Source organism: Ranitomeya imitator, chromosome 2 (assembly GCF_032444005.1).
Source record: "Ranitomeya imitator isolate aRanImi1 chromosome 2, aRanImi1.pri, whole genome shotgun sequence".
NCBI classification, from domain to species: domain Eukaryota; kingdom Metazoa; phylum Chordata; class Amphibia; order Anura; family Dendrobatidae; genus Ranitomeya; species Ranitomeya imitator.
In genome coordinates this window covers 61,403,912-61,422,204 of record NC_091283.1, presented here as the reverse complement: position 1 = coordinate 61,422,204, position 18,293 = coordinate 61,403,912, and the positions used below count along the sequence as shown (strand labels likewise).

Here is an 18,293-nt window from a genome sequence, read left to right as displayed (position 1 = left end):
GCTCCACTCACAGCCACCAGAGGGAGTCCATGGACAGAACTCGCCGAAGTACCATTCATGACCACAGGAGGGAGTTTGATAACAGAATTCACAACAGCTCTCCAAACGCGACATGGCGTCCCATCTCAATTCCTGTCAATTTTGCATTGAAAAGTCAACCGGCGCTCCTTCCCTTCTGAGCTCTGCCATGCGCCCAAACAGTGGTTTACCCCCACATATGGGGTATCAGCGTACTCAGGACAAATTGCACAACACATTTGGGGTCCAATTTCTTCTGTTACCCTTGGGAAAATAAAAAATTGGGGGCGAAAAGTTCATTTTTGTGAAAAAATATGATTTTTTATTTTTACAGCTCTGCATTATAAACTTCTGTGAAGCACTTGGTAGGCCAAAGTGCTCATCACACATGTAGATAAGTTCCTTAGGGGGTCTACTTTCCAAAATGGTGTCACTTGTGAGGGGTTTCAATGTTTAGGCACATCAGGGTCTCTCAAAATGCGACATGGCATCCGATCTCAATTCCAGTCAATTTTGCATTGAAAAGTCAAACGGCGCTCCATCCCTTCCGAGCTCTGCCATGCGCCCAAACAGTGGTTAACCCCCACATATGGGGTATCGACATACTCAGGACAAATTGTACAACAACGTTTGAGGTCAAATTTCTCCTGTTACCATTGGTAAAATAAAACAAATTGGAGCTGAATTAAATTTTTTGTGAAATAAGTTAAATGTTCTTTTTTTAAAAAACATTCCAAAAACTCCTGTGAAACACCTGAAGGGTTAATAAACTTCTTGAATTTGGTTTTGAACACCTTGAGGGGTTCAGTTTTTACAATGATGTCACAGTTGGTTATTTTCTATCATTTAGACCCCTCAAAGTGACTTCAAATGTGATGTAGTCCCTCAAAAAATGGTGTTGTTGAGAAATTGCTGGTCAACTTTTAACCCTTATAACTCCCTAACAAAAAAAAATTTTGGTTCCAAAATTGTGCTGATGTAAAGTAGACATGTGGGAAATGTTACTTATTAAGTATTTTGTGTGACATATCTCTGTGATTGAGGAGCATAAAAATTCAAAGTTGGAACATTGCGAAATTTTCAAAATTTTGCCAAATTTCCATTTTTTTCACAAATAAACGTAGGTAGTATCAAAGAAATGTTACCACTGTACAATATGTCATGAGAAAACAGTGTCAGAATCATCAGGATCCATTGAAGCGTTACAGAGTTATAACCTCATAAAGGGACAGTGGTCAGAATTGTAAAAATTGGCCCGGTCATTAACGTCCAAACCACCCTTAGAGGTTAAGGGGTTAAACATTTACCAGTTGTATTTTTTAATAATGTTTTAGATTGGACTGTTACGAACATGGCAAAACCAAATATGTGTATATTTTTATTTCTTAATTTTTAAAGTGGCAAAAAGGGGTGATTTGAACTTTCATATTTTTTTTTTTCAAAACTTTTTTTTTACTTTTCACTGCATTTATTAGTCCCCTTAGGGGACTTGAACCTGCGATTGTCTGACTGCTTCTACTATTTACATCGATAGTCAGGCATATGGCCTATGATATACCCCGTATATCATATGTCTTTCAGGGGTTCATGCTTACCTTACACATTAGAGGATTATCAACTGATTTCAGAAGGATCGGAGCATCTAAAATGTATGGGGATACCCGATTCTTTCTCGGTATGAGGTGAAGGAAGGGACGGACATGTTGGATTTCATACCCTATCCTTTGTACTCACCAGAGTTAAGCTGCCACTAGAGGTTTCTAGCAGACTATTACTCCAATTTCCCTATTAAGAGTATATGGGCTGTCGACTGAGCCATAACTTTTGGATGGACGAACTTTTAGCCAACTGCTATCTAAGCTCTTTGGCCATATTTACACTATATTCATGTTAATTAGGGTAATGTCACAGTGAAAATGTCACATTTCAAGTGTTTGCAGTGCAGAAAATATTGTGAATAGTCTCTCAAGCTGCTATCAGGAAAAATGAGCCAACACCTACATACTTTCACCATTCTTCACATCCAGTCCAGTGACTACCTGCATTGACAGCTAAGCACATAGTATTCACCTTGTTATTTCACAGTAGTCAGGAACAAGAACTTAGATTGTTTTTAAGTAGGAAGGTGGAAAGAATCCAAAACGCAAAGCGTGACGGGTTATTTCGAAACTGTAAAAACACTTCATTCTTGTTCATACTTCACATAAATTTCGATCTTCTCGGTGTCACGTCTTAAACAATGCACCGTTTTCTGGAGGACTCACTGCTGTCAGCGTGCTCCAACCTTGGGAAGAATATAATACAGCAATGTCTTCAGCAAGATGCTTTACCTCTGGATGGTACGAAACATGTTTTACATGGGGCCTGTGAAGCGCTAGCTGAAGATATTTTGAACACTGTGCAACTTAAAATCTGGAAATATGGAAGTGTTTCCCAAAAGGAGGTCCTGTCCGAAGCCTGCAGAGGATTGGCAATGCTCATTAAAACGCAATGCCCTCGAGGAGGAGGCGAGATGGTTGATATGCAAGGGGATCTGGAATATGCACTGTCGGAGGAAGCACTGGCTACCAAGCTGGCGGAGGTCATCAATACCAGGGAGCTGGTGGAGTGTGTGTGCAGTCGGCATGAAGATGGACTAAGGACTGTGCTTCTGGCGGCGTGTCAATGGCTGGTCAATGACATCAAGGCTCTTTTTTTGTTTGAGGAGCTTTGGAGCAACTTTTTTGCTGACGAATGCATGGTACGTACTGAACTCTACGGTCAGTTGAGATCTCTTCTAAGCAACATGGTATTCCAAATTAAAACTGGAGCATATGTAGAAGATAAGCCTTACTCTAGACCAAGTGTCAGAGGAGATCCATTAGCGACTCAACATCAGTTTAAAGGCATGTTGAATGTTCTTAACAAGAAGCAATATGATGCAAAGAACAGAAGCCTGACAGAAACCAAGGCACACAGTAAAGCAAAATATGGCGTCAATCCTAAAAATTCCTGCACCCTCCATCATTTAACCTCAAATCAATTTTGTCAGGAACCAAGCTCTGACCGATATTTTCACCATAGTCTGAATTCTACCATTATCGTCAATAACAGAGAAGCACCAATCAGCTATATCATCGAACTCATGAACACGAGGGTTAAACAAAGGTGCTATGCCACCATCTTGAAGTTATGGAGACTTCTTACGAACAGTAACGTACTTTCTTCTACTGAGCTCTTCTACGAGAAACTGTGCTATCTTATTACGATAAGCAGGTATTCTCTTGACCCAATGCGGTTGTTGCCTTCAAGAGATGTTGGAGATAATTCCTTTATAGCAGATGTAAAATTACAACAGGTAGGGAATACAGTTTGGCCTAAGGACACATCGGTGGTCAGAAGATGGTTTCCCGATTCAGTAGAAGAGACCCAGGACCTTGGAAATCAATGTCTGCAGATATGGCGAATTGGTTCCAAAAAGCTGGAGAGAAGGCGTCCGAAAACAATATACAGCCAAGTCACTGAAAGTGATGGTAGTAGTGTAAGAAGTTATCCTGAGTCGCAAGTTACAAAGCCAAAAAGCACCGTTGGATGCTTTATGTTCTCCAAAAAGAAAAGAAATATGGAGATTAACTTGTAATTTTGCTGCTAGTATTTTATTTAAATCTACAAAAATGGTGAGGCTGTAGCCTGTACTTTATGTGTCTAATTACACAGTGCAAAGAATATATCCACTTCATTATTTGGGCTAACAACCCCAATATCTTATTTGAGAGCAGAATGGGCATAGAGGAAAGGGGGAACCATAACAAAAATGAAAAAGTGTCTCCCATTTGATACTCGTTGATACCACCCCCCTTTGAGATAAGAAGAGTCTGTTTTTGTTTGACTTTTTGAACTTTTACTTATTTTTTTTGTAATGTTTTGGGACCTATAGAAAAGGGCACAGGTTCTTATCAACTTGGGCATAGCAGAATGTAGGGGGAATCCAGCTGTTTTTGGACAATAAATGTGCAAAAACTTTATAGTATTTTCAGGTACCGTGAGTAAGGACTATGGTTTAGTCCGAAAGGCGCAGGAAGAAGCTCTTACATTTTTTGGGGGGTTGTGGGAAACTCCTGTTTTATCTGAAATTGCTGTATAGTTATTAGACATTTTTTACCTTTGAGGGACACCGTAGAAATAAAAACAAATAAATAATTAATTTATAAAATGATGTGTCTTAAAAAAAAATTTGAACACTTCATATAATAATAAAAGTAACACTATATCCTTAAGACTTGAATTCCAATGTTGTAACGATGCCTTAAGTTGTTCCTTTTTGCTTAATAATCACAAACTTTCTTGCCTCTGGAGATAACTAATCCTAACCAGTTGATCAAGTTTCTGTTGTAATGAATGAATTTCCCTTTTCTTCTTCCTTTTGGCTGTTTATGGTGTCTATTATTTTCTTTGCGCTGTTTCCATCATTCATTGCTCGCGTCCTTTTTTTATTGGGAGGATAGTTGTTTCGTTGTAATATTTTTTTAAACGACTTTTCAAATGACCAAAAAAGTGATAATACAGGTATATAAAAGGGGAAAATGGGAAAAAAGCATGACCCAATAAAAAAAACAAACATCAGAACTGGGATTATGAACATTTAGAAAAAATTGATGTTTTCTCTTTTTCCTATTTGAATAGTGTTAAATGTCAACTCTAGACCAACACGAAAAAATACAATACTGGGGTGTTCCGTTAAACTTGCCCCCAAACTTTGTGTAAAACGCTATGGGGGAAATTTATCAATGCTTTTGCTGCAGTTTTCTGGCATCAAGGAGTCAGTCAAACTTTGAGCACACCCCTATCCGCATCCCAAGCTATCCCCATTTTCCATTTCTTTCTACCCTGGCAAGAAATATCAGAGGGGACAGTGATTATTGCTGCATTTTTATGCCTTTACCCCCTTATTTATTGTGTTTTTTGTACAGATGAGAAGCAGCATTTTTAATGTGTTTTTTTTTTTTATTGTAAAAGAAACTTGCTTAGACAGTTACTACACAATAGAATTTCGGTGCAAAAAAAAAAACAAAAACGCAGCATTTATGCTACATGTGAACATGCCCTAAATATCCAAGTGGATGTGCTTTTATGAAAACTCCCCTAAACATGCTGTCGTGCTGTGCGGTTTTGGTGCATTTTTTCTTTGTAAGCTTGTAAAAAAATGCTATTGCATTTATAAGTTCAGAATCAAAGCTCTTCTGTATTATTCTGCACCATCTGCATCAAATAAGGGGAAAAGCACATACAAGAAATGCAGCAAACACGCAAAAATCAGAGAAGATTGTTATTGCATTGTGGGGTGCAAACACCTGCAGGGAAAAAAAACTGCAGCATTTACGCTATATGTGAATACAGCCTCAGCATTACACTTTTATTTTTTATGGGTTTAATGGAGAAAAAAAAATCAATCACGCATTTTTTTTACTCTATTTATCGATCACTATAATTAATCTGATCACTGCATTGTGCGGGTTGTTACAATTGCAGGGACACAAAATATTATTATTATTTATTATTAGTATTATACATTTTGATAGCGCCATTTATTCCATGGTGCTTTACATGTGAACGAGGCAAATATAGACAAGTACAATAAACATGAGTAAAACAAGGCACACACAAGTACAGGAGGAGGGAGGACCCTGCTGCGAGGGCTCACAGTCTACAGGATATGTCTGTTATTTGCTGATTTTGTTATTTTTATTTTTTTTTTTACAAAAAAGCACATTAAAAATGACATTGTTGCAATTGTTTTTCATTATTTTTTAAGAAAAAAATCTTAGTTACTTACCGGTAACGGGATTTTACAGAGCCCATGACAGCACCCCCTAAGCGATGGTATCCGCCCATCAAGGACAGGAAACCTACTGAATAAAAAGGCGGTACCTCTCCTCTGCATCAGTTGGCTTTCAGAGCATGAGAGGACCTCCAGACAATTAGTAAACATAACCATCACCAATAAACATTTTCCTTTTTTTCACCCTTAAAGTAAACACCAACTAGTGATGAAAGGGAGGGAATATAAGTGTGCTGTCATGGGCTCTGTAAAATCTCGTTACCGGTAAGTAACTAAGATTTCTCCCCTTCTCCAATGACAGCACCACCTGAAAGATTTATATGGACTGAACACACCTTAGGGAGGGATCACTGCTTGCAACACCGTTCTCCCAAAGGACAGATCATCTGTGGAAGACAGATTAAGTCGGCAATGTTTACAGAGTGTAGATGGAGAAGACCATGTCGCTGCCTTACATATCTTGTCAATCAACACCTCCGCCTTCTCAGCCCAGGAAATTACCATGGCCTTGGTGGAATGAGCCCTCAAGTTCTCTGGAACTGGTTAATTACCGGCGGAGTAGGCTAAAATAATGGTGGCCCTCATCCCATTGTACCTCTTGCTACTTTCAGGCCCTTTCTAACCCCCTGAAATAACACAAATAAGGACTCACTCTTCTTCCATATTTTGTATACTGCCAAATACTGAACCAGAACCCGTTTACCGTCTAGTTTATGCAGTCTGTGCTCTTCCGCATTTTTTAGGATTGCTACAAAAAAGGAGCGAGAACAATCTCTTGGTTCCTATGACATTTAGATAAAAACTTTGGAAGATATGCAGGGTCTGTTCTCATTTTAACCCTATCTTCAAAGGTAGGTTTTGTTACTGCCTCCAAGAATAAATTTAGAGCCTAAGAGGTATTCTCGGGGCCGGAATCGGTCTTGACCTATCACATGCCTTAATAAATCTAATTATCTACCTATCTGCAGCTAGGTTATAATTATATAAGGCTCCTAAAGCCGACACTTGCACCTTAAGAGTGCTAGTGGCTAGGCCCATTTCCAGTCCTTTCTGAAGAAACTCTAGTATGGATGTAATTGGGACATCTCCCTCCTAGTACTGTCCCAAACTAGTCACAAATGTTGCCCAAGTCCTACCAGAAATTTTAGTCATCACTGGCTTTATGCTCTGAAGCAGATTAGAGACTAAGGCTGGGGAGAAACCTTTCTAGATTAACAATGGCCTCTCAAAATCCATGCTGTTAAAACGAACCTGTCACCAAGTCTGGCCGATACGAGTTATGGCCACCCCCTTTCAATGCTTATCTACAGCATTCTATAATGCTGTAGATAAGCCCCCAATCCGACCTGCAAGAGAAGAAAAATAACTTTTATTATACTCACCTGCTGGGCGGTCCGGTCCGATGGGTGTCGCAGGTCCTGATCCGGCGCCTCCCATTTTCTTGCGATGCCGCCCTCCTGCTTGCTTCATAGCTCCCCGGCATCGCGCTCCTGCGTAGGCGTACTTATCTGCCTTGTTGAGGGCAGAGCAAAGTACTGCAGTGCGCAGGCGCCGGGAAAGGTCAGTGAAATCCAGCGCCTGCGCACTGAGGTTCTTTGTGCTCTCCACAGGGCAGATAAGTACACCTGCACAGGAGCACGATGTCGGGGAGCCATGAAGCAAGCAGGAGGGCGGCATCACAAGAAGATGGGAGGCGCCGGATTAGGACCTGCGACACTTATCGGACCAGACAGCCCTGCAGGTGAGTATAATAAAACTTATTTTTCTTCTCTTGCAGGTCGGATCATGAACTTATCTACAGCATTATAGAGTGTTGTAGATAAGCCCTGAAAGGCGGTGGCTGTAACTCATATTGGCCAAAGCTAGTTACAGGTTCCCTTTAAATGCAGGCCGACCTTTGAGGGTGATAGACTGGGCCCTGCCTGAGGAGATCCGGAATATCTGGAATGACCCAGGGATCTGACACAGACATCTTTCTCATTCATGTGAACCATGGCCTCTTGGGCCAAAAGCTAACAACTCACTCTTCCCGTATTTTCCTCAGCAACGTGGGAATCAACACTAGCGGGGGGAAGGAGTAAGATAGGTTGAAGTTCCAGGGAATGTGTAGTGAGTCTACTGCATAGGGACTGTCAGGACTCAGCTGTTGGGTGACTCGGGACCACGGGCTCCTTCCCTGTCCCTAAAACTAGGAGGCACCATAGCTCACCCTATTCCCTGGGATACTTCTGAATGTGAAGATGCTGGGGCCACCACCCTTGCCTTATCTCCTGAGGTAGCCCTCTGTCTGTTCTCTTCCCTCACCAGGGAAGAGGGGAGCTACTGTGCACCACAGTACACCAATGCAACAAGCAACGCTACACAAACAAGGGTAAACTGAAAACACCAGGCATACAAATATTCACTCACATACAACAGAGGAATGCACCAGGGAGTGGAGGATGGGGGAAAAAAGCCGAAGTAAGAGGAAAGAGGAGAGAAGAGAATTACCAGAATTACAAACCACCCAACAGTCACAGATAACTCCTCCAAAATTCCTTCTCATATGAACACCTCTTCCTCCTGAAGCCATGCAGCAAATGCTAGCTCTGACATGGATTTGAATCAGGACCCAGATTATAAAGGGGATGGGAGTGACTACCTGAGCTCAACTGAGAGCTCAGAGTTTCCAACATGGCATAACCTTTGTTCAGTCAAAAGAAATAAACACCAATAAAACGAAGAAGTCGTTCTCAGCGCAGGAGTAGGATCAATCAGATGCTGCGGTTTTCTGGCTCCTCTCTAACCGCCGTGACATAACCCCTTCTACGAGGGACCTTCGGTACCTCAGGACCGAGTTTATAGGGGTGTGCCACGTGAAAAGACCAGATCAGTCTGGCCGCATAAATGTCAGATGCTGGCACCCACATCCTCTTCTCAGGACCGTACCCCCTCGAATGTACCAGATACGAAGAAGTGCTTCTCAGCGCAGGAGTAGGAGCAATCAGACACTGCGGTCTTATGGCTCCTCTCTGTTGCGGTAACCCTGTGAAAAGGACTTTCCCTTGGATCTAGAGAGAATTTTTCTGTATTTTTTTGTTTCACTTGTTGGTGAACAAATCTATCTCTGACTGTCCCCATCGAACCACTATTTTCTGGAACATTCTTGGATTCAGCTCTCATTCCCCCTGTTCAAGTGTATTTCGAATGAAGAAATCTGCTCTGTCGTTTTCTTTCCCTCTTATGTGCAGTGCTGTTAGTGCTAACTGATGATACTCTGCGAACTGCAGGATCCCAACATCAAGGAGCAGGAACTTCTGCCCCCTTGATACTTGATGTAAGCAACCATTGTCAGATTGTCCAACATAATCTGAACATGACATCACTTCAGCTGGGGAAGGAGCCTTATCACTGCATTCTTTACTGCTATCTTCTTTACTGCTATCAGTTCTTTCATGTTGGAGGAATAATGTCTTTCTGCCATTGACCAGACTCTCTGGACTATGCAATCACGGAGAAATGCTCCCCAACCTTCTGACCTTCCAAGCTTGTGTAGCGCCCCCAGGGGGCAGTGGGGTACTCGGTACAGGGTACTGCGGTTCACAGGGGGATGTCATGGTGGCTGACCCGGTCTGTGGCCCTGGGACGTCCGTATAAAAAGGAAAGGTCTTTAAAGGGATAGAGTTTATGTTCGTGACGCCACCTGTGGTATTTGGTCAGGGTGACCGATGCTACTTTAAGGGGTCCGCTGGGGTGATGTTATGGCGGCTAGATGGTATACCTTCCCACAGGTGAAGTTTATCCCCAGGGCTTCCCGGTGTGTAAATGGTGGTTTGGTGAAAGGCGCAGAGAAGAATGAGGACACAAGGTTGCAGTCTCTTTACCTTTTACTGAAGGCTTCAGCATCCACAGTCCAGAGCACCAGACCACAGGACAGGCAGGATCCGGCTGGTTTGGAGGCAAGTACAGAGGAAATCAGTAGCCTTCCCTTGTGCTGCAGTGGTGTAGTCCCTTACTGCCTATGGCTTCACATAAGGGTCTCACAGATGCGATGTTTCGCTCTCTCTGTCCCCCGTATAGGATAGGACAAAACCCATATGACTGGTGACTTGAGCCTGTTTATAGGGTCTCTTAGATAACCTGGCTCAGTGGGTGTCACCATGCCTCCTGTAGGTGCGGACAGGTAACCTGCAATTAGCTGTCCTGCTGGTCTCTGAAATAAGGCGTAGAGGTCCTTACTCCCTCGGTGTTCCGGCTACCGGGGTTCTGCGCCTCAGAAGGAGGCAGCCTGTTCGGGGCTGGTCCCCTTCTGGTATCCTCTCCTTTGCTTCGACTTCCTTCACGCTCGCTGCAATACAATTCTGCCTTTCAATGTCTCTTTCTGGGAGCTGCAGCTCTGAGGGCATGCACAGCTCATTGGACCCTCTGTCCTCCTCAGACTACTGTCTGGAACTTTCTCCTAACTTTCCCTACAGACTACCAGTTATATATGTGGGGAGTGACCTAATAGTAGCAAAAGCTCCCCCTGGTGGCCTGGAGTGTGAATGTGTTGCATGTTTGTGATACCTGGATGCAGCTATCCTTTCTTGCCTCCAAACGTAGCATCACTCTCCCCTGGAGGAAAGCAATACCACTGCGACGACCAGGACCCTGGGGTGCCGCACTTGCATCTGTTGTACTTATGTCCATGATTTGATAGGACCAAGAAGTGCCCTGTGACAGATTCTCCGAATTCAGCCACCAGGCCATGGAGCAGATAGTCACTCGGGAAAGTGTGATCTTCGCGACTAACTGGCCGTTGAGCTTTTTGTCGCCTTTAAATACATCCTGCTGCAGGTATGTGGAATCTAACTGGGCCCAATGAACTGCCGGAATACAGGATGTCATTGTCCCCAGCAGAGACATTGCCTTCCTTAGGCTACTTTAACACATCAGGTTTTATCACCGGCCCATTACGGCTCTTTTTAGAAAAACCAGAACTGGAAAAAAAGAAACGGATCCGGTTTTCCCCCATTGACTTGTATAAGTACCGGATTGTGCTGCATTGCCCACCGTTCCTTCCGTTTTTTCCGGATCCGGCGAAAATTTCCATTCCGGCGTCTGGAAAAAAGTCTACAGTAACGTTTTTTGTCTGCGGCGAAAAAGCCGGAAAGGCCGGATCTGGTGCTTCCAGCTTTTTGCTACAATGCATGTCTATGGATGCCGGAATGCGCCGGATTGGGAAAAAGCCGGATCCTGTGACCTGATCCGGTTTTTTAATCTGAGCATGCTCAGAACCAATTGGCCTGCCCCCAGGACATATATATAAACAATGCCAGTGAGGCCCTCACTCATACCAGCCATAAAGAGAGCCTGCCTGACAGCAAGAGAGCCTGCCTGCCAGCAAGGAGAGCCTGCCTGCCAGCAAGAGAGCCTGCCTGCCAGCAAGAGAGCCTGCCTTCCTGACAGCAAGGAGAGCCTGCCTGCCATCAAGAGAGCCTGCCTCCTGACAGCAAGGAGAGCCTGCCTGCCTGCCATAAAGAGAGCCTGCCTTCCTGACAGCAAGGAGAGCCTGCCTGCCAGCAAGAGAGCCTCAGCCATGTCTTCTTGTTGGAGCCCTCCTCCGCGTCGGCAGCGCTCTGAGGTAAATGTTTTGTTTTCATTGAATTTTTTTTTTGCCGTATATCAGTCCCATATCTATCCATCTGTCCCATATCTATCTATCTATCTATCTATCTATCTATCTATCTATCTATCTATCTATCTATCTATCTATCTATCAGTTCCATATCTGTCTATTTATATAGATATTTTCTTAATTAATGCATTTATCAATCTATCATTTTTGTATAACAGGAAGCTGCAGCAGGAGAGGTGCTTCCAGAAGAAGACCGAAGGTGTGTAGAGAGACCTGGAGTGGGATCGCAATTGGTAAGTTTCTAGCATGCGTTCCAAAAACACAATCTCACACTACACACAACACATAAAAACAAAAGATCATTACCGAAAGAACACTGCACACAACACATACAAACTGATCATTACAGACATCACACAACATACAACACATACAAAATCACCATTATAGACATCACACTGCACACAACACATAAAAAGGCAACATACAAGTACATAATTTTTTAGTCTTCTGATTCTGGTGCTCAATCCAGAGGTCCTCAGAGCGGCTCCCAGGGTCGTCAGTGTGAGAGTGCGGGCGGCCGTCTTCGTGTAAGCATCTCCTTATTTTTTTTTAATCTGTACTTAATGTTGTTTTGAATGTAATGTTTTTTTTCTTCTTTTTTAACAGGCTTCACAGCGTGCTCCTGAGTCGGACGGTGAGGAGGCCGGGCTAAATATCGACCTCCTCATCGATCTGATCCGAGAGAGGGAGCCACTGTGGAATATGGGTGACCGCCGCCACGCTGATGTCATTGTGACCCGTTGGCTCTGGGAGCAAGTCTGCGAACAGCTTGTAGACAACTGGGAGGACCTCGATGTTCGGGCCCAGAATCAAGAACGTAAGTATACACAGTTAAGTTATGTTGCTGGATTTAAAGTGTTGTATCCTAACCAATTTGTGCTTTCACTTTTTTTCAGGTGAGAGGATTGTCAAGCGGTGGCGGTCGATCAGGCATCGCTTCAAGAAGGAGTTCAACAAAGATGCGGGCCCCGAGTGGATCTGGAGGACGCAGGAGTAGATATAAATATGCCCAAGCCCTGTCGTTTCTCAGGACAACGATGGTGACTCGAAGGTAAATATTACCCACCACATTTAATAACCAATGTTTTATATGTCAATATATTAATTATATATTTTTATCGCTTTTTTCCGCCGCACTGTCGGCAGCACTCGGGAGCCTGCAACAGAGTTGAACCCTTCTGGCGCGATCCTTCAGGAGTCCGCCACCGAGGGACACTTTGACAGTCCCGGCCCCTCTGCACCTTCCCAGCCTTCCCTCACATCTGATCCCTTGGTCCCATCCACCAGCGCTGGAGCATCCTGGCCGGCTGCATTGCATGAATCTGCTGGTGAGGATATAGCTTTTCCTTTACCCCACCCCTCTGATGCTGCCACCTCTAGTACACCTGTGGCTTCCGGGTGGCCGCAGCAGAGGGGTCAGGTACAGAGCCATGTGCCCGAGTTCTTGAACCTGCATGCATCCTTCCACAACTGACTGAAACTTTTGTTGGAGCAAATGTCCGCAGGTTTCAATTTGATAAATAAAAGCCTTCTGGAGTTGCATACACTTCTGCTACCGATGCATTCAGATTCAAGTCAATCACCGAACCTCACTTTTTTCCGATAGGTACTCGAGCACATGGATAAGCTATCTCCTGATCAGCAGATGCAAGTAATGCAATTGTGCCAGTCTACTCTAGCGCTTGTTACCTCCCAAACCACAACATTTGCTCCCCTCCAGCCACTGTCCCTCCCTCCAGCCCCATACCAGCATCCTGCCCGTGCCCCGTACCAGCATCCTGCCCGTGCCCCGTCCCAGCATCCTGACCTGTACCAGCATCCTGCTCATGCCCCGTCCCAGCATGCTGAGCCATACCAGCATCCTGCCCGTGCCCCGTCCCAGCATCCTGACCTGTACCAGCATCCTGCTCATGCCCCGTCCCAGCATGCTGAGCCATACCAACATCCTGCCCGTGCCCCGTCCCAGCATCCTGACCCGTACCAGCATCCTGTTCATGCCCCATCCCAGCATGCTGAGCCATACCAACATCCCACCCCATACCAGTTCCCACCATCTTCTGCACCTCCTCTCCCTGCCCACTACCACCAGTCTCCTTCACCCATCATGTCTCTATCCCAACCCTCTTCTCCACCCATCACCTTTTCTGCCTCCCAATCCATCAACTACACCCCTTCAACCTTACAAATTCCAAATACAATGCCCAGTTTCATGTCCACCCGTTCTCTTTCTTTCTCCCCCCCTTCACCGCTACCTACTGATCCTTCACCACCACATTCCTCTCTCCACACTCCCACTGTCGAAGTGTCCCAATCTGTCAGCCCCTCCAGCAATATCTCCACCCCGAACTTTTTTAACTTATAAAGTTATATTTGTTACCAAATGTAGTTTAATAAAACTGTTTGTTACAAAATTTGTCTTTTATTTATAAGGTATAAGGTTAAATACGTTGGGTAAAACAAGGTTTAATAATATGGTTATAGATTAAATACTTTGGGTACAACCCAAACAGGTACATATCTTGGGTAAAAGAAGGTTAAATACTTTGGGTACAACCCAAACAGGTACATAACTTGGGTAAAAGAAGGTTTAATACTTTGGGTACAACCCAAACAGGTACATATCTTGGGTAAAAGAAGGTTAAATACTTAGGGTACAACCCAAACAGGTACATAAGTTGGGTAAAATAAGATTAAAGGTTAAATACTTTTGGGGCAACACAAACAGGTACATAACTTGGGTACAATAAGGTAAAATACTAAGGGTTACAAGGTCCAAGACAAATTGTTCAAACTCTCTCATCCTGCCAGTCTACTCTTCCTTCAGGTGAAATAAAGTATTCTGCGAATACTTCGGGAAACTGACACAGAACTTCTATTCGTAATGTTGTGCTAATCAGCCAAGGTGGTTTCTTCAGAGTGGTCTTCAATGGAAATCTGTTCCTTGCATATCACATAATTGTGCAGGACAACACACGCTTTCACCACCTCGTCAACAGTGTCAACCTTCAAGTTTATAGCTGTCAATAGAACTCGTCATTTGGCGGTCAAAATCCCAAAAGCGCACTCCACCATTCTCCGTGCTCGTGTGAGGCGGTAGTTAAAAGTTATTTTAGTTTGCGTTAATCCACTATTGGAGTAAGGTTTCAGTAGGTGTTCCGATATATCAGAAAAAAGCACTAGGCCTAGGTATATGGCACTTCCAATATCAATATAACCAAAGAAGAACATATAAGGAAGTTACACGCCCAATATAAAAATCCAAATTTTATTAATATATTATAACATTAACATACATGTAAATAAAATTATAAAAAGGAACACAAAGACACTGCCAACACGGGCATGTACCAAGAATAAGCACCATACAATATAAACAGATGTTCAGTATACGCAGAAAAAAGCCACTATCATAAATAAATTCACCATTGATATATCCAATAGAGGTGACATAGATCAACGTGCATAAATAAATGCTACTAGATTATACCAACATATTTAAATAAAAATATACGAGCAACGAATGCTTCATAGAATTTTGTTAAAGCGCGTATACACAATACAAGATTTATCCTAGCTACGTCTACAAAAAGTGCTAGGTGTTCAAAGTGCTTAGTGCCTCTATCAACATTATCTGCTAACCGCTGCACGACCAGCTCTGCCCTCACCTACTGTATCCTCACCCATCCCTTGTAGATTGTGAGCCCTCGCGGGCAGGGTCCTCTCTCCTCCTGTACCAGTGGTGACGACTTGTATTGTTTAAGATTATTGTACTTGTTTTATTATGTATACCCCTCCTCACATGTAAAGCGCCATGGAATAAATGGCGCTATAATAATAAATAATAATAATAATAATAACCTCAAAAAATATCTAATGCATGTGTGTCAGTAGCTCCATAGCGGTAATAAAGTGCTTCAGTGCATTACATAGAAGGGAGCCCGTATAAACGTAATGACAAGCACTGACCTACAAAGTGTCTAGTGCATATGTGCTAATAGCCTCATAACGGTATACCAGTGCTACAATGCAACACATACTAGGAAGCAGATGTAAGCATAAGTGGCACAGAGATGTGGGTTGAATAAACGTCACATTTTTTTCACCTTCAAAAGGACTTGGAGTGCTGCCTCCTCTTGCTTACTTTTGTATATATAAATATATATATATATATCTATAACGCTGGGAGCGTCACTCTGTCCGAAGCCTTAATGGACTGCGCAGGCGCGACGCTCCTAGCGTTACATTATAGAAAAAATGCTGCCGAGAGCAGGGGGTCGGGAGCACGGAGACGCCGTCTACATATTTGCGCCCTGATTATGCAAATAATCCGCCACCATAGTAAGTTTTTACTTACGCTATTCCTTTCGGGCGCCATTGTCTTGCTCCTCCTGGTGCCGGAATCGGCGCCTGCGCAGTCCGCGCTTTCCGGCGCCATTTTCTTGAAGACACACAGCAGTGTGTCTTCAAGAAAATGGCGCCGTAAAGCACGGACTGCGCAGGCGCCGATTCCGGTACCAGGAGGAGCAAGACAATGGCGCCGGAAAAGAATCAGGTAGCGTAAGTAACAAATTGCTGTGCTATGAGGCTGTGGCACTTCATGCCACAGCTATTTGTTGCTTACGCCACCTGATGGGGGCCATAAACCTTTATGAAGCAGCGTATGGGGCATATGGATGGGAGCAGCACAGGACAGAACGGGGGCGCAGGATGGGAGCAGCACATGACAAAATAGGGTAGCACATGACAGAACGGGGGTGCAGGATGGCAGCAGCACATGACAGAACGGGGGCGCAGGATGGGAGCAGCACATGACAGAACGGGGGCGCAGGATGGGAGCAGCACATGACAGAATAGGGCAGCACATGACAGAACGGGGGTGCAGGATGGCAGCAGCACATGACAGAACGGGGGCGCAGGATGGGAGCAGCACATGACAGAATAGGGCAGCACATGACAGAACGGGGGTGCAGGATGGAAGCAGCACATGACAGAACGGGGGCGCAGGATGGGAGCAGCACATGACAGAACGGGGGCGCAGGTTGGCAGCAGCACATGACAGAACGGGGGCGCAGGATGGGAGCAGCACATGACAGAACGGGGGCGCAGGATGGGAGCAGCACATGACAGAACGGGGGTGCAGGATGGAAGCAGCATATGATAGAACGGGGGTGCAGGATGGAAGCAGCACATGACAGAACGGGGGCGCAGGATGGGAGCAGCACATGACAGAACGGGGGCGCAGAATGGCAGTAGCACATGACAGAACGGGGGTGCAGGATAGAAGCAGCACATGACAGAATGGGGGCGCAGGATGGGAGCAGCACATGACAGAACGGGGGTGCAGGATGGAAGCAGCACATGACAGAACGGGGGCGCAGGATGGGAGCAGCACATGACAGAACGGGGGTGCAGGATGGAAGCAGCATATGATAGAACGGGGATGCAGGATGGAGGCAGCACATGACAGAACGGGGGCGCAGGATGGAAGCAGCACATGACAGAACGGGGGCGCAGGATGGGAGCAGCACATGACAGAACGGGGGCGCAGAATGGCAGTAGCACATGACAGAACGGGGGCGCAGGATGGGAGCAGCACATGACAGAACGGGGGTGCAGGATGGAAGCAGCACATGACAGAACGTGGGTGCAGGATGGAAGCAGCACATGACAGAACGGGCGCAGGATGGGAGCAGCACATGACAGAACGGGGGCGCAGAATGGCAGTAGCACATGACAGAACGGAGGCGCAGGATGGGAGCAGCACATGACAGAACGGGGATGCAGGATGGAAGCAGCACATGACAGAACGTGGGTGCAGGATGGAAGCAGCACATGACAGAACGGGGGTGCAGGATGGGTGCAGCAAATGTCAGAATGGGGGCACAGGATGGGAGCAGCACATGTCAGAATGGGGGCGCAGGATGGGAGCAGCACATGACAGAATGGGGGCGCAGGATGGGTGCAGCTCATGACAGGATGGGGACGCAGGATGGAGCAGCACATGACAGAATGGGGGCGCAGGATGGAGCAGCACATGACAGGATGGGGACGCAGGATGGAGCAACACATGACAGGATGGGGACGCAGGATGGGTGCAGCACATGACAGGATGGGGACGCAGGATGAAGCAGCACATGACAGGATGGGGATGCAGGATGGAGCAGCTCATGACAGTATGGGGACGCAGGATGGAGCAGCACATGACAGGATGGGGACGCAGGATGGGAGCAGCACATGACAGGACGGGGACGCAGGATGGGAGCAGCACATGACAGGATGGGGGCGCAGGATGGAGCAGCACATGACAGGACGGGGACGCAGGATGGAGCAGCACATGACAGGACGGGGACGCAGGATGGAGCAGCACATGACAGGATGGGGGCGCAGGATGGAGCAGCACATGACAGGATGGGGACGCAGGATGGAGCAGCGCATGACAGGATGGGGACGCAGGTTGGAGCAGCACATGACAGGATGGGGACGCAGGATGGAGCAGCACATGACAGGATGGGGACGCAGGATGGAGCAGCACATGACAGGATGGGGACGCAGGATGGAGCAGCACATGACAGGATGGGGACGCAGGATGGAGCAGCACATGACAGGATGGGGACGCAGGATGGAGCAGCACATGACAGGATCGGGATGCAGGATGGAGCAGCACATGACAGGATGGGGGCGCAGGATGGAGCAGCACATGACAGTATGGGGACGCAGGATGGAGCAGTACATGACAGGATCGGGATGCAGGATGGAGCAGCACATGACAGGATGGGGACGCAGGATGGAGCAGCACAT

At 45.6% G+C, this 18,293-nt stretch overlaps 1 protein-coding gene across 1 annotated transcript; it reads left to right on the top strand.

Moving 5' to 3' along the window:
- The first annotated feature begins 11,107 nt into the window (after nucleotides 1-11,107).
- Nucleotides 11,108-13,862, top strand: LOC138667189 (uncharacterized). Its single transcript, XM_069755486.1, has 5 exons — nucleotides 11,108-11,438; nucleotides 11,651-11,725; nucleotides 12,102-12,312; nucleotides 12,392-12,546; nucleotides 12,642-13,862. Exons 1-4 carry the CDS (start codon nucleotides 11,127-11,129, stop codon nucleotides 12,490-12,492), a joined length of 699 nt encoding a protein of 232 aa, XP_069611587.1. The 5' UTR covers nucleotides 11,108-11,126; the 3' UTR covers nucleotides 12,493-12,546; nucleotides 12,642-13,862.
- Nucleotides 13,863-18,293: the final 4,431 nt, after the last annotated feature.

Bases quoted from the DNA above. Each gene is read 5' to 3' on its own strand.
- LOC138667189 (XM_069755486.1), top strand. From the start codon at position 11,127: ATGCCAGTGAGGCCCTCACTCATACCAGCCATAAAGAGAGCCTGCCTG. The intron at 11,439-11,650 runs GTAAATGTTTTG...TTTGTATAACAG, and splicing joins CGCGTCGGCAGCGCTCTGAG to GAAGCTGCAGCAGGAGAGGT. The intron at 11,726-12,101 runs GTAAGTTTCTAG...CTTTTTTAACAG, and splicing joins CTGGAGTGGGATCGCAATTG to GCTTCACAGCGTGCTCCTGA.